This window comes from Phocoena sinus, chromosome 8 (assembly GCF_008692025.1).
Source record: "Phocoena sinus isolate mPhoSin1 chromosome 8, mPhoSin1.pri, whole genome shotgun sequence".
NCBI classification, from domain to species: Eukaryota; Metazoa; Chordata; class Mammalia; order Artiodactyla; family Phocoenidae; genus Phocoena; species Phocoena sinus.
Window position 1 is genome coordinate 101,876,461 of NC_045770.1, and position 12,796 is coordinate 101,889,256.

The 12,796-nt window shown below is 46.7% G+C and overlaps 1 protein-coding gene across 2 annotated transcripts in view; it reads right to left on the reverse strand.

The window, feature by feature from the left end:
* LOC116758041 (phospholipase A and acyltransferase 3) overlaps window positions 1–12,796 on the reverse strand; it is a 31,432-nt gene that overhangs the window by 7,745 nt on the left and 10,891 nt on the right. For both annotated transcript variants that reach the window (XM_032640658.1, XM_032640659.1), the window contains exons 3-4: window positions 7,625–7,727; window positions 1,743–2,011 (exon numbers count right to left, since the gene is read on the reverse strand). In XM_032640658.1, coding sequence (XP_032496549.1) covers window positions 1,743–2,011; window positions 7,625–7,727 — 372 coding nt within the window. The remainder of the gene's footprint in view (window positions 1–1,742; window positions 2,012–7,624; window positions 7,728–12,796) is intronic.

Sequence of the window (12,796 nt, forward strand, 5' to 3'; positions counted from 1 at the left end):
TGCATCAAATGTGACTCAAAACAAATGTTTTGAAGGCCATTATCCCCCCTAGATAGATATGCTGAGTGCCATCATCCCCCAGATTCCTTCTGGTTGCCTCACATTTGTAATCTGAGTCATGAGGTTCCTCTCATGGACCCGCCCACTGACTTTCCCAGAAGGAGCCTCTTATAAACTGTCAGGGAAATTGAAACTAGACTGTGACCCAGAGATTCTGGGACTCTTCACCAAACACTGGCAGTATTGCCCTATCCTTCCCTAGCTAGGTGTGTACTTGCTACTAGTCAATTTTTGTATTAATCATCTTTCACATTCATATATGTATATATATACACACACAAACATACTTATATTTATTGTATGTATGTACATATATGTATATGTAAATATATGTATCACATATATACATTTTTATATATTTACATACATATTTATTGAATAATAATAACATGAGTGATTGAAGAAAAAAAATAAGAGAATACCCATTGGAAGATACCTACTGTATCGTCACAGAGCATAGGATGAATTCACCAACATGCAGGTCAGTGTAATAAATAAACACAGCTGATTATCAGCGGTATGAGGAAGGCTGAGCATGATCCTTGTAGGGGGTGTTGGTGGATGCCTCCCCAGCAAGTCACTGTGGCCCAGACAGGCCAGTGGACAAGACAGTGGGTGAACCAAGAAAAAGAATGAAGATGAGGACCATTATGACTACTTCTACTATTACAATGTATTAAGTGTACTTTCTGAGTTGCCACTCTGCTAGCATAAGGATGCTCTTATTTAATTCACACAGTAACCCTCCTAGATCAGTATTATCACTTGTACTTCACCAGGGTTTAGAGAACATGAATCGATCTGTCTGCCAGGCCATGCCCTTGACCACCACAATGACCAAGGAAGAAGACACCAGATCTCAAAAAATTAAAAAGTACTGAAAATCAACAACCTGATGGATCTTAAACTCATCCTTTACTGAAAGAGAAAAAAAAAAACATACTCTTTTGCATCAACAGGCATCCAAGAACTTTTCCAAACAACGTTCTCACACACACACACAAATGAGGGGGCTGCAGGGAAGGGCCAGAAAAGGAGAGGAGAAAGTGAGAGAAAATGGGAAGGAAGTTAGTTACCCAGGTGAAAAAGCAATTCAAAGGAGAGCGTGGCCATGGCCAAAATCAACTAAGTAAATAAAACACACCTGCATCACCTGGAGCCTCCTGGACTGCCCCTTGGCTTAAGGCAGGGCTAAGCACAGGGCTTTTTATAAGTTACGGCAGACCTGGGCGTCGGCTCCCACCTCTGCTACTTATCAGCACAGCTGGAGACAACTCTCAGGAAAAGAGACAACACAGATTTGTTTGATGAAATGAATGGCCATCAACAAGTGCTGTGAGCCTCAGTTTCCACATCTGTAAAGCGGGATAGCAAAACCTGCCTCTGAAGTTGTGGGAAGGGTCCATCTCAGGGCCAGGAAGCCAGGAAGGGCCGGGCACCAGGCTGACAGTGACGGCTGTGCTCACACCCTCGGCCATCGTCCCCCGACCACACTGGTCCGCGGTGCCCATCTCCCCACCTCCTCCCCACCCCAATTGTGACATCCTTGAGGGCAGGCTTCTGCCTCTGCTGTTCTGTCTTGTTTGTGCTCCTGTCTCCAGCCCAGCCCAGCCCACCCTGATGCCCAGGTCAGCGGAGGAAATGGTCTGGTTCCCGGGGATGGGGACACACTGAGGACGCACCTGGTCACTGCGGGGGATCCCGTAGCGCAGCTCGTTGACAAAGTGCTCGCAGTTCTCGCTGGTCAGCTTGTAGAGAACTTCCTGGCCCACCAGCTCCTCTGCCTGCTGGACAATCTTGCTGGGAGGCAACGGCGAGTACTTGTCATCGTGCTTATTGTTGACCTGGTACCGGTCTCGCCCGGCCACGTCGCACAGCCGATCCTTCTTCACTATGGCCTTGTCGGTCAGCGCAGACATGACACTGGCCATACCAGCTCCTGCGATTTCACCTATGGATTCAGGATGAGAAACAGCGGGATCGGTCCTGAGCCGGCCCACAGGGGCTCAGAGCAGCCCCAAGCCTGGCATCCGCCACATCCACAAGGGGACGAGCAGATGTGAAAGGGCCACAGCTGTGTGGCTGTGAATAAGGTGCTTATGGCCTCTAGGCCTTGGTTTCCATATCTGAAATGAGGAGGAGTGAAGTTCCATGATTTGTTGTGATTATTTTTAACCTAGAGAAGCTGGCCTCGTACACCCTCTTGACTGTGCAAATATGGGCCCTGAGCACACCCACCTCCTTGGAGGAATAGAGTGTGAACTTTTTGTGATCCTAAAAATGCTACACTTCCTTGACACATACAAAGCTGATTACTGCAGAAAAGGTAGATGGATTTGCAGAAGTAGATCCTATCCTTCTTGGAGCAAAGGGACCAAAACCCCACAGCTGCTCCCAGAGGTGTGACACCAGGGAGGTCCATGGGGAGGGGCTGGAAGAGGCAACAAATTTCCAGAAATGAAACTGCCTTGAAGCAAGGGGTTTGGGCTCAGTAGAAGGACCAGGATAGTTGGGAGGGAAAGCTGATGCCAGCACAGAGATTGGGCATACCTCCTGAGGCAGCCAGCCTACACCGTGTGGGGAGGGGCAAGCTTTTGGTATGATGGCTGAAGAGGTGTGCTTGCACGACAGAGGTGGACCCCAGGGAACATCACAGAGGAGGCTCACTGTCCCTCAAGGAGCCTCTGTGGCCCTGCCGCGATCGGGAACCCCCAAGGCTCTTCTCAGCAGGGGAAGCATCTGTTACACTGGGCAGGACCCATCTTCCCCCGTAACACCATGTGACAACAACAAGCAACGGCAAGAGGGTCTGATCAGAGTCCAGGTCCTGTTCTGCTAGGCTTTCCAAAGAGGACTAAACCCCTCTGCCCTGAGTATAATCCTGAGATTTTAGAAAATCAGAAGAATTCAGACTTGCTACTAACAGGGCACAAGGTGCTTGAGGATTCAGTGAAGTAAATGAAAGATGGTGCTGTGTTTGAGCCCCAAATTTACGGAAAGGCTCGGTGTGGTGACTGGACCAGGGGAGCTCCTGAGACCCATCCACCTTCAGCCCCTAGGCGCGTGGGTGGCAGGGCTGGGACTGGGGCGAGGCAAGCAAGGTGCCTGGAGCACAGAATTTCAGGAGGTACCAACTCTCAGGGATGCAAGTTCAGAGTCAACACCTAAGAGTGAGGGCTTCCTTACACTTCACACCCTGGGTGTCACCCTGGTGACTGAGTGCACAGGCTGACAGTCAGAAGCTCTGGGATCTGATTCTGGCTCCATCACTGAATGGTCTTGACATGTCACTTAACTTTGCTGAGCCAACCCTGGGAATCCACAAATACCAGCTAAGGTGGATTCACAAACACACATCCATATAGGAATTTAAAGTTTCTTTTAAAAGAATTATTTTACTTTTTAGAGTTAGTCTACTAAAGAAAATACCAATTAAATTATTGGAGAGAGGGCACAAGGATATGGCAAGCAATCAGTGACTAAATTTTGGGAAACCTCAGACTTGACAGTATAGCAGCATGTGGAAGGGCAGGGAAGAGAGAGTCAGACAGCCAGGGTTTGAGTCCCACCTCCACGACTTTCCTGCTATGTGACCTTGGACAAGTGGCTTAATTTCTCTAAGTCCCCAATTCCTTGTAGAATAGGGTCAGTAAGTTCTACCTGTGCCTACAGTACTGGACGGGGAGCTGCAAGGATTAAAGAAACTGACTAGGTAAGGTGCCTCCACCAGTGCCTAGCACAGGGTGAGTGCCTCATTAGTACTGGGTTGTTCTCTAAGCTTCCTTCCAACGCTAATTTCCACCGTTTTCTCAGTAGCAGGAGGTCAGTCCTCCTTGCCTCACCTATTCCACGGGGTTCCTGTGAAGCTCGAGTGAGAAGATGCAGATAGAAGCATATTTCCCTTTGAGGAGCACCACTCACCCAATGAAGGGTGTCACACCTACCCACCCAGATCCCCTGTCATGCCATCCCCTGCTTCCTGTCCAGCAGTTACACCCACTCAGTGCAGTCAAGCAATACTGGTGCTGGTCCGAGGTGCTGAGCACAGACACGAACTAGACAGCGCACCTGCCCTCAACGAGTTTACACTCTAGTGAAAGGACACTGACAAGGAACAAACAGAAAAAATAACACTTTCAGGTACTGAAAATGCTATGGAGAAGATTAAGCGAAGTCACATAAGGAGAGGATGACCAGGGGAGGCTGCTCTCACTCGGGGTGCGGGGGGGCCACGCCCAGAAACAGGCATTTGAATTGAGACTTGAACGATGAAGAGGAGGCAGCTGTGCTGAGAGCCAGGAAAGAGCATCACAAGCAGAAGGAAGAGCAAAGGCAAGGACCTCGGGAAGAAAGGCACGTGGCGTGCTTGAGGCTGCAAGGAGGCCAATGTGGCTGAAGTCTAGAGACCCAGGAGGAGAGAAGAGGAAGCTTCAAGAAGGTCAGAGAGGCAGGCAGAGGCCAGACCACGCCAGGCTCACAAGCCACAGCACAGATCTGAAACTTATTCTACGTGTGATGGAAAAGCCAGTCGAAATTAAAAGAAGGCGAGTGACATAATCAGATTGATACTTTGGAATGATCACACTGGCTGCCCAGTGAAGGAAGGACTGACCGTAAGTGGACAAGAGGCAGAGAGACCAACCAGAAGCTGCAGTAGCATCAGGTGAGAGAGGATGGTAGCTTACCCCAGGGCACAGCAGTGGACATGCTGAGAAGTGATCAGGTTGGGGGTCTGTTTTGGAGATAAAGCCAACAGGATTTCCTGATGGATTAGACGTGGGGTGAAAAGGATCAAGGATGATGCCTAGACTTTTGGTCTAAGCAACCGGATGGTATTGTCCGCTGGAGCCCTCCATTTGGGGTGTGTCAAGTTCAACATGCCAATTAGATACCCAACTGAAGATGCCAAGTCGTCAAGAGGTTACACACATCTGAAGCTAAGCAGGGTTAAAATCAAGTTAAGGGAGACATCGACAAATAGAAGGTGTTAGAAGCCAGTGGACCGGATGAGGGAGAAGTAAGGATTAGAGGTATGGGAGAGGAGGAGCCCCCTAGACACAGGAGGCCAAGAAGGAAGGGCCCCGGGCTTCCCTGGTGGCGCAGTGGTTGAGAGTCCGCCTGCCGATGCAGGGGACACGGGTTCGTGCCCCGTTCTGGGAAGATCCCACATGCCGCGGAGCGGCTGGGCCCGTGAGCCATGGCCACTGAGCCTGTGCGTCCGGAGCCTGGGCTCCGCGATGGGAGCGGCCACAACACTGAGAGGCCCGCGTACTGCAAAAAAAAAAAAAAAAAAGAAGGAAGGGAAAGGAAGGCAGCGCCAGGTGAAGAGCAGAGAGAGGCCACTGCAGAGAAGCCAAGTAAGCCTTGACCAGGATATTGATTGTATTGATGTAGCCTTGATAAGAGCTGCTCCAGGAGGGGAGTAAATACTCCCTGGTGGGGCTTCCCTGGTGGCGCAGTGGTTGAGAGTCCGCCTGCCGATGCAGGGGACATGGGTTCGTGCCCTGGTCCGGGAGGATCCCACATGCCGCGGAGCGGCTAGGCCCGTGAGCCACGGCCGCTGGGCCTGTGCATCCGGAGCCTGTGCTCCGCAACGGGAGAGGCCACAACAGTGAGAGGCCTGCGTACCGCAAAAAAAAAAAAAAAAAAAAATACTCCCTGGTGGAGGGAACAGAAGAGAGGATGGGAAGTGAGGAACCAGCAGGGGCCGTGGCAGACAAGAGAGCTGCTCCATGGGAAGTCAGCTAGAGAGGTCGAAGCGGTGTTTGTTTGTTTTATCAGTGGGAGATATTCCAGTGGTTTCTAGGCCAATAGGAATAATACAGAATTATTATTATTTTTTTTTTTTCTTTTTTTTTGGTACGCGGGCCTCTCACTGCTGTGGCCTCTCCCGTTGCGGAGCACAGGCTCCGGACGCGCAGGCTCAGCGGCCATGGCTCACGGGCCCAGCCGCTCCGCGGCATGTGGGATCTTCCCGGACCGGGCCACGCACCCGTGTCCCCTGCATCGGCAGGCGGACTCTCAACCACTGCGCCACCAGGGAAGCCCCAGAATTATTATTAATTTGAGGGTACAGTGCTTGTGAAAATAAGAGAAGGGGGTCCGGGGCCCACACCTAAAGGCTGGCCTTTAAAATAAGGGCAGGGGCACATATATACAATGGAATATTACTCAGCCATAAAAAGAAATGAAATTGAGCTATGTGTAATGAGGTGGATGGACCTAGAGTCTGTCATACCGAATGAAGTAAGTCAGAAAGAGAAAGACAAATACCATATGCTAACACATATATATGGAATTTAAGAAAAAAAAATTTCATGAAGAACCTAGGGGTAAGACAGGAATAAAGACACAGACCCGCAAGAGGGAAGAGATATGGGAACATATGTATATGTATAACTGATTCACTTTGTTATAAAGCAGAAACTAACACACCATTGTAAAGCAATTATACTCCAATAATGATGTAAAAAAAAAAAAAATAAAATAAAATAAGGGCAGGGGCACATTTGTACCGTAACACAAGAAAAGGCAGATTATGTGGTTCTAGATGTTGGTGGTTTGGTTGATCAGGGGTGGGGATGGTGACATCTACCCTGGTTACTTCTAGATTTCTCTATAAATACAGGGTGAGGTCATTCATTTTGCTACCATTCTTGGTCAGCAAAAGACACATCCAAGAATGTCCACAGCAGCTGCACACAGAGCAGCCCACTAATGGAAGCATCCGATGCCCATCAGCGGAAGAATACATAACAAACTGGGCGATGTCCATATAACCGAGGACATGCAGCAATGGAAAAGTAAGAACAACACAGATGACCTCACAGGCCCAGGGAAAGAGCCGGACACAAAAGAGCACAAGCTGTGTGATTCCTCTGCTCTGAAGTTCTACAACAAGCACAGCTAACCTACAGCAGGAAAACCTAGAAGAATGGTTGCCTCTAGGGAGGGAGAGAGCATACTGAAGAGGCATGAGGGGGTCTTTTCGGGGAGTGGAAATGTTCTAGGTCTTGATCTGGTCATTGTCACATGGATGGATACATTTTTTTTAATTCACTGACTATACACCTGACAGTATTGTGCCCTTTACTGTATTTCGGTTAGACCTCAGTTTAAGTAAAAAGTTTGAGAAAACGGGTGGGGAATTCTCCCAATAATCCTGCGCATTAAGGATTCTTAACGTCAGTTTACAAATGAGGAAACCAAGGCCGGAGAGTGAAAATGGATTCACAGACAAGTCTGCTGCCCAAACACCTGTGCTCTTCCCAGGAGATTTGCACTTCAGGATCCAATGTGTTTTATACGAAGTCATAATACACAAAATACATGAAAAGCAGAACTGCCCCCTTGGAAGCCCACCTCAGTCTCTCTGCATGGCCCTGGTGTTCCAAGGTGCAGAGTCTGAAAACCACTGCCCCACACCGAGCTGTCCTCCTTTAGCAACCAGGAACCAACCGTCAGTTGGGGGCGATAGAAGAATATTGGGGTCCCCTGTGAACCACAGCTCCCCCATCTCCCTCTGCTCCCAGCCCCAGCACAGTGGAGCGCTGGGCACCCTTACTTGGTGGGGCCAGGTGGATCACATATCCATCGCCAACGTAGACGGCCCAGTGTCTGTAGAAAGGGCGGAAAATCTCGATCAGGTCTCCAGGCTGGGGCTCTGGCTGCAAAACCAAGAAGAGTGCTGTTTCAGGTGACACGAGAGCTTGGAACCAGGGGCAGGGCTCAGCTAGGAGGGTGCAGCTCCGCGGCCTCCAGCTAACAGCTCTCCAGGGTGTCCTCCTGAGCCCTGCCCGGCCAATCCAATGCCAGTCTGACTTCACAAGCCTGTGTCCCACACCTGCAGGGACTACGGGCCTGCCCACCTGTCATTACAACCTGCCAAGTGCACGCCTAAAGGGTTTCTTCATTAGCCGGGGTTTCTGCCTTATTGTTCCTCTTTCCAGGAGTATTATTTATTGAACTCTTACTCAGAGCCAAGCGCTCTGCTAAGTGTTTTACAGGCGTAGCTCAATAAATTCACACAACCCTCCTATGAGGTGGGCACTGCTGTGACCCCCATGTTATGAATGAGGAAATCAAGGCTCAGAGATGCAAAGGAATGTCCTCAAAGCCACACAGCCCGAGTGGCGTGGCCAGGACTCAACACTAGGCTGCCTGATTCCCAGGCCCAGTGACTTGACCACAGGCAACACCACAGGTTATGTGATTAGAGCCATGCATCTGGAGACTCTTCCAGGGGGGTCAAATTGGGGGGTGTCACACAGACACTCCGCGACCTGGCCCGGGGCCTGGCAGAGAACTGGTGTCAACCTCTGGCAGTAATGTGCCCCTGGCTGCTCATCCCAAGGATAAGAGGGTGTATGTGTGTGTGTGTCAGTGTGTGTGCGTGTGTGTGTGTGTGTGTGTGTGTGTGTGAGACAAGCACTGCGCTCACACCAGTACTTCTGACACTGGATGTGTGGGTTTTCCACACTAAGCGATTCAATCCTCGGTGCACACTGACTGGGCACCCACAGTTTACCTCAGTTCTGACACTAACGGCCCGGAGTTAGCACAGACCCACAGGCTTAGTCCCAGAAGACTGAGGCCCCACACACACTTTAGACGCCAACTGCAAGTTGCAGGTTGTTAGCTGTGCTGTGAACAACCGGCTGTAAATTGGGGGTTCCCACAGCCCCCTCCTTGGGTTCAGTACTTTGCTGGAACAGCTCATAGAACTCAAGAAAATAGCTGACTTGCTAGATTACCAGTTACTAGAAAATATACAACACAGGAAGAGCCAGAGATGCAGAGGGCAAGCTGTGGCGGGAGGGGCACGGAGCTTCCATTACCCCTCTGGGGACCAGCACCCCCGTGCTTTCACCAACAGCCTGGGTTAGGGGTTTTATGGAGGCTTCGTTATGTAGGCACAATGGATTAAATCATTGACCATTGGTGATTAATGCAACCTCCAGCCCTCCGATCACCTGGTCAGTTGAAAGGGGCTCATTATGAATGACGAAAGACATTCCTCTCACCTCTACTGCTCAGGAAATTACTTGGATTTTAGGAGCTCTGTGGCAGGAACCCGAGACCAAGACTAAATATCCATTTCTCATTATATCACAGTGAGAGTGCGTGGGAGTGAGGGTGTGTGCGTGTGTGTGCAGGGGAAGGTGGGAAAGATGCTGAAATGCTCCTCAGAGCCCCGCCCTGTTAGAGGAGCACAGCAGCCCAGAGCCTGAGAAAACCTGGGGACGTTCAAGAACACTTTCATTCAACCTATTGAGGTCCCAATGCCAGACACCGGGCTAAGTACTGCGGGTGGGGACACTCCGACCTGGGCCAGGATCAGGGCTGATGAGCTTCCGTGGTCCAAACCAACCTTAAATCTCTTTAGAACACCTGGAGACAGAGCCCATCGGTGGTCGTTCCAGCCCTCTGTCCTTTCCCGCTCACCTGCTTGCTCTTAGGGGACAGACCCATAGGAGTTTGCCCACGTCCCACCACCAAACTCTGTGGGCCTGAGAGATTCCATCAAAGATAAGGGGGGAGCATGGACTCCCCCTTGTATGGCCTCCCCTGGGATAAAAATAATGGGCAGTGGAAGAGCCAATCACAACTCTATAATGGCTAGGAAGCAGGGTCAATGACAGTTCATTTCTACTTATAGAAACAATAAAACTGCAAACAAACATCCCACATGGTAGGAAAAAAATCTTTTCACAGGAATTTTACAGATAAATCATATTGTCTTATTGCAGTGATTATAATTTATCTTCCCAGAAGAAGGCGCCCAGACCTTACTGGGAAGCTTTCAGAACACTGGACAATGGTCACAATTGATGAATCCCATTTGTTTTCCAGAATAAAAGAAAAAGTATATATTAATTGGTGAGAGTTATGGGGTCTTCAAGGAACCCCAAAGGGCGATTTAACTGGACATTTCCATGAATAAGCCAGGACACAAAAGCAAGGCTGAGACCCAGCCCTCAGGGAGGCTACTGATTAGAAAAGGAGACAGTTGGGACATCAGGAATATGACATCAAGTAATAAGCAGCCAGTAGGTACACAGACCCAAGGAGCTCAGGGGCTCACTGTGTTCCAGACAGATATCAATGAAAGATATTGATATACAGAGAAACATGCTTGCAAAAATAAATAAATATATATACACACACACATACACACACACACACAAACACACACAGTGACAAAAATATCTACAAAGAAACTCAGACTTTATAACACTAAATACTGATGCTAAGTGAAAGAAGCCATACCAATAATCAACGTACTGTGTGATTCCATTACATGTCATTCCAGAATAGGCATCACCATAGGACAGAAAGGTAATCAGTGATTGTCAGGGGCTCGGAGTCAGGAGAGGGGTTGACAAGAAAGGGGAATGAGGAAATTTCAGAGCAATTAAATTTTCTGTACTGTTCTCTATTTGATGGTGGTGAATGGTTACTCAGTTGTCCATGTTTATCAGAACTCATCGAACTGAACACTAAAAGGGTAAATTAGACCATAACTTTTTTAAACACTAATTGTTTTAATAAATAAAAAATTTTAACTTTAAAAAAATGGATATCCACAATTTGAAAGCAAAAAAGCTGTGATTTTTTTTTAATACTCAGTCATATTGCCTGTCTCTTGTAATGGCAACAGGCACATATTTCCAAATATGCGCTAGCTTAAAACATGACATCACTCAAGGAAACTTCTTTTTAAAAATGAAGTGAAAGGTGCTGGACTGGCCCACGGAGCCCTGTGCACTAGTTAGAAGCAAGGACTCGATGTTCACATGACCATGTGGATAATCTTTCAGATACAGTGCTGAGTGAAAAAATGAGATTGAGCTCTGCAAAATACCACTTATACATATTAAAGATACCCACACACAAACCAATAATACATGTCTTACCAGAACCACACCCAAAAAAACAATTTCTAAAAACAACAACAAAAGAATCTGAAGAATACATACTAAATATATTAGGATGCTACCTAGCCATTGGGAAGATGAAGAGGGAGACGAATGATGGTAAAAGGGAACTTAATAAAAAAAAAACAGAAGAAAAGGGGTCTTGCAGGGACCAGTGAGGACAGGGTGCCATGAACAGGGATATAAATAATTCACACCCTTTCACTAAACTCTAATTGGAGAAACAACTGCTTAATGATACACACAGCCAACTGAGCTGAATCAAAATTAAGAACTCAAGAAAGCATGTTATAAAATTAGAAATATGAGAACAAAGTCCTTGGGCCAAATTTGTGCCTCTGCTTATTTTTGTATGAGGCAAAGAATAATCTTTACATTTTTCAGTGGTTGGGGGAAAAGTCAAAAGAAGAAGAATATTTTGTGACACATGAAATTATATGAAATTCAAACTTCAGTATCTATAAAGTTTTATTGGCACAAAGCCACCCCCATCATTTACCTTGTGGCCGAGGCTGCTTTCTCTCTACAGCAGTAGAGTAGTTGCAACAGAGACCAGAGATAGTAAAATATTCACTCTCTGCCCCTTCAGTTTGGATCAACAGTGATCCCTCTCTCACTCAGCTTCATCCCCAGTCCCAGAAACCTAGCTGTACCCTGTTGTCAGGTGGTTCTTCCCCCAGGAACAAGGAGAGCCAGCAGGAAGCCAGAAACTCTCCAGAGCACAGTAACCATGGCTCTCCCACACAACACAGCCAATGACAGTGGCAAAGCTGAGACTCTGCACCCACAGGATTTCAGAACAAAAAGTCTTTATTCTCTCCACAAAAGCACAGTTTACAAAGAGCTGTGTAACAGCCATTTTCCTTAGCAAGCAAATGGAGAACAATATCTGGCCTCTGCAATTCACACTGGAAAAACCACCTAAACAACCATTAATAAGGACCAACTAAATTAATTATGTTATATTTATATGTACAAACAGCCAATAGAGGGAACAAGTTGGATTTACGTAAGCAGACATAGAAATAATCAAAACAAGTAAGTTGGAAAACATTATCCCATTTTTGTTTAAAAAACATTGTTATACATTCACATGCAAAATGTATTATACACTATGTATGAGCTGAGGAAAATACACCAAACTGTTGTGTATGATATACAGTGGGGGTTGGGATTCAGAGACTTTTATATTTTGCTATATTATTTTATTATTTTCTTATAATAAAAACTTTTATTATTTTTATAATATAAAATATTGTATTTTTATAATAAAAACTTTTTTAATAATAAAACTTTTTATAATAAAAACTTTTATTTTTATAATAAAAACTTTTATTAAAAGAGCTTTAGATGGGAAAACATCCTTCTTATTGATGAACTTGCAGTTTTTTAATTGAAAAAGGTGGATGTTATCTGTCAGCAAAACCTCTTGAAATATTGCATATTACCATGTTAATGATGCTTAAAAATCATTAACACTTAAATGTAACACATAAAAGCATAAAATAAAATTTTAAATTATATAGATGGATATGTTTCAGATCTTAGAATAGAGGAAGAAATTCTAAAGATAAAGTCCAAAGAACGAGGCATAAAGTAAAAGATTGAGAGTTTTTACAATTGAAAAATGTTACAGTTCTTACTAAACGTTTCTATCATTGCCTGTTACATTCATACTCCCTTTTAAGAGAAAATGACCACCCACAATCCCGACTGCCCAGGCAGCCATATTTTATACCACGTGACCACTTCATCCTAGCCTCCATCAGCTGGACTAGAAAAAGGCACGGTTCCCAAGC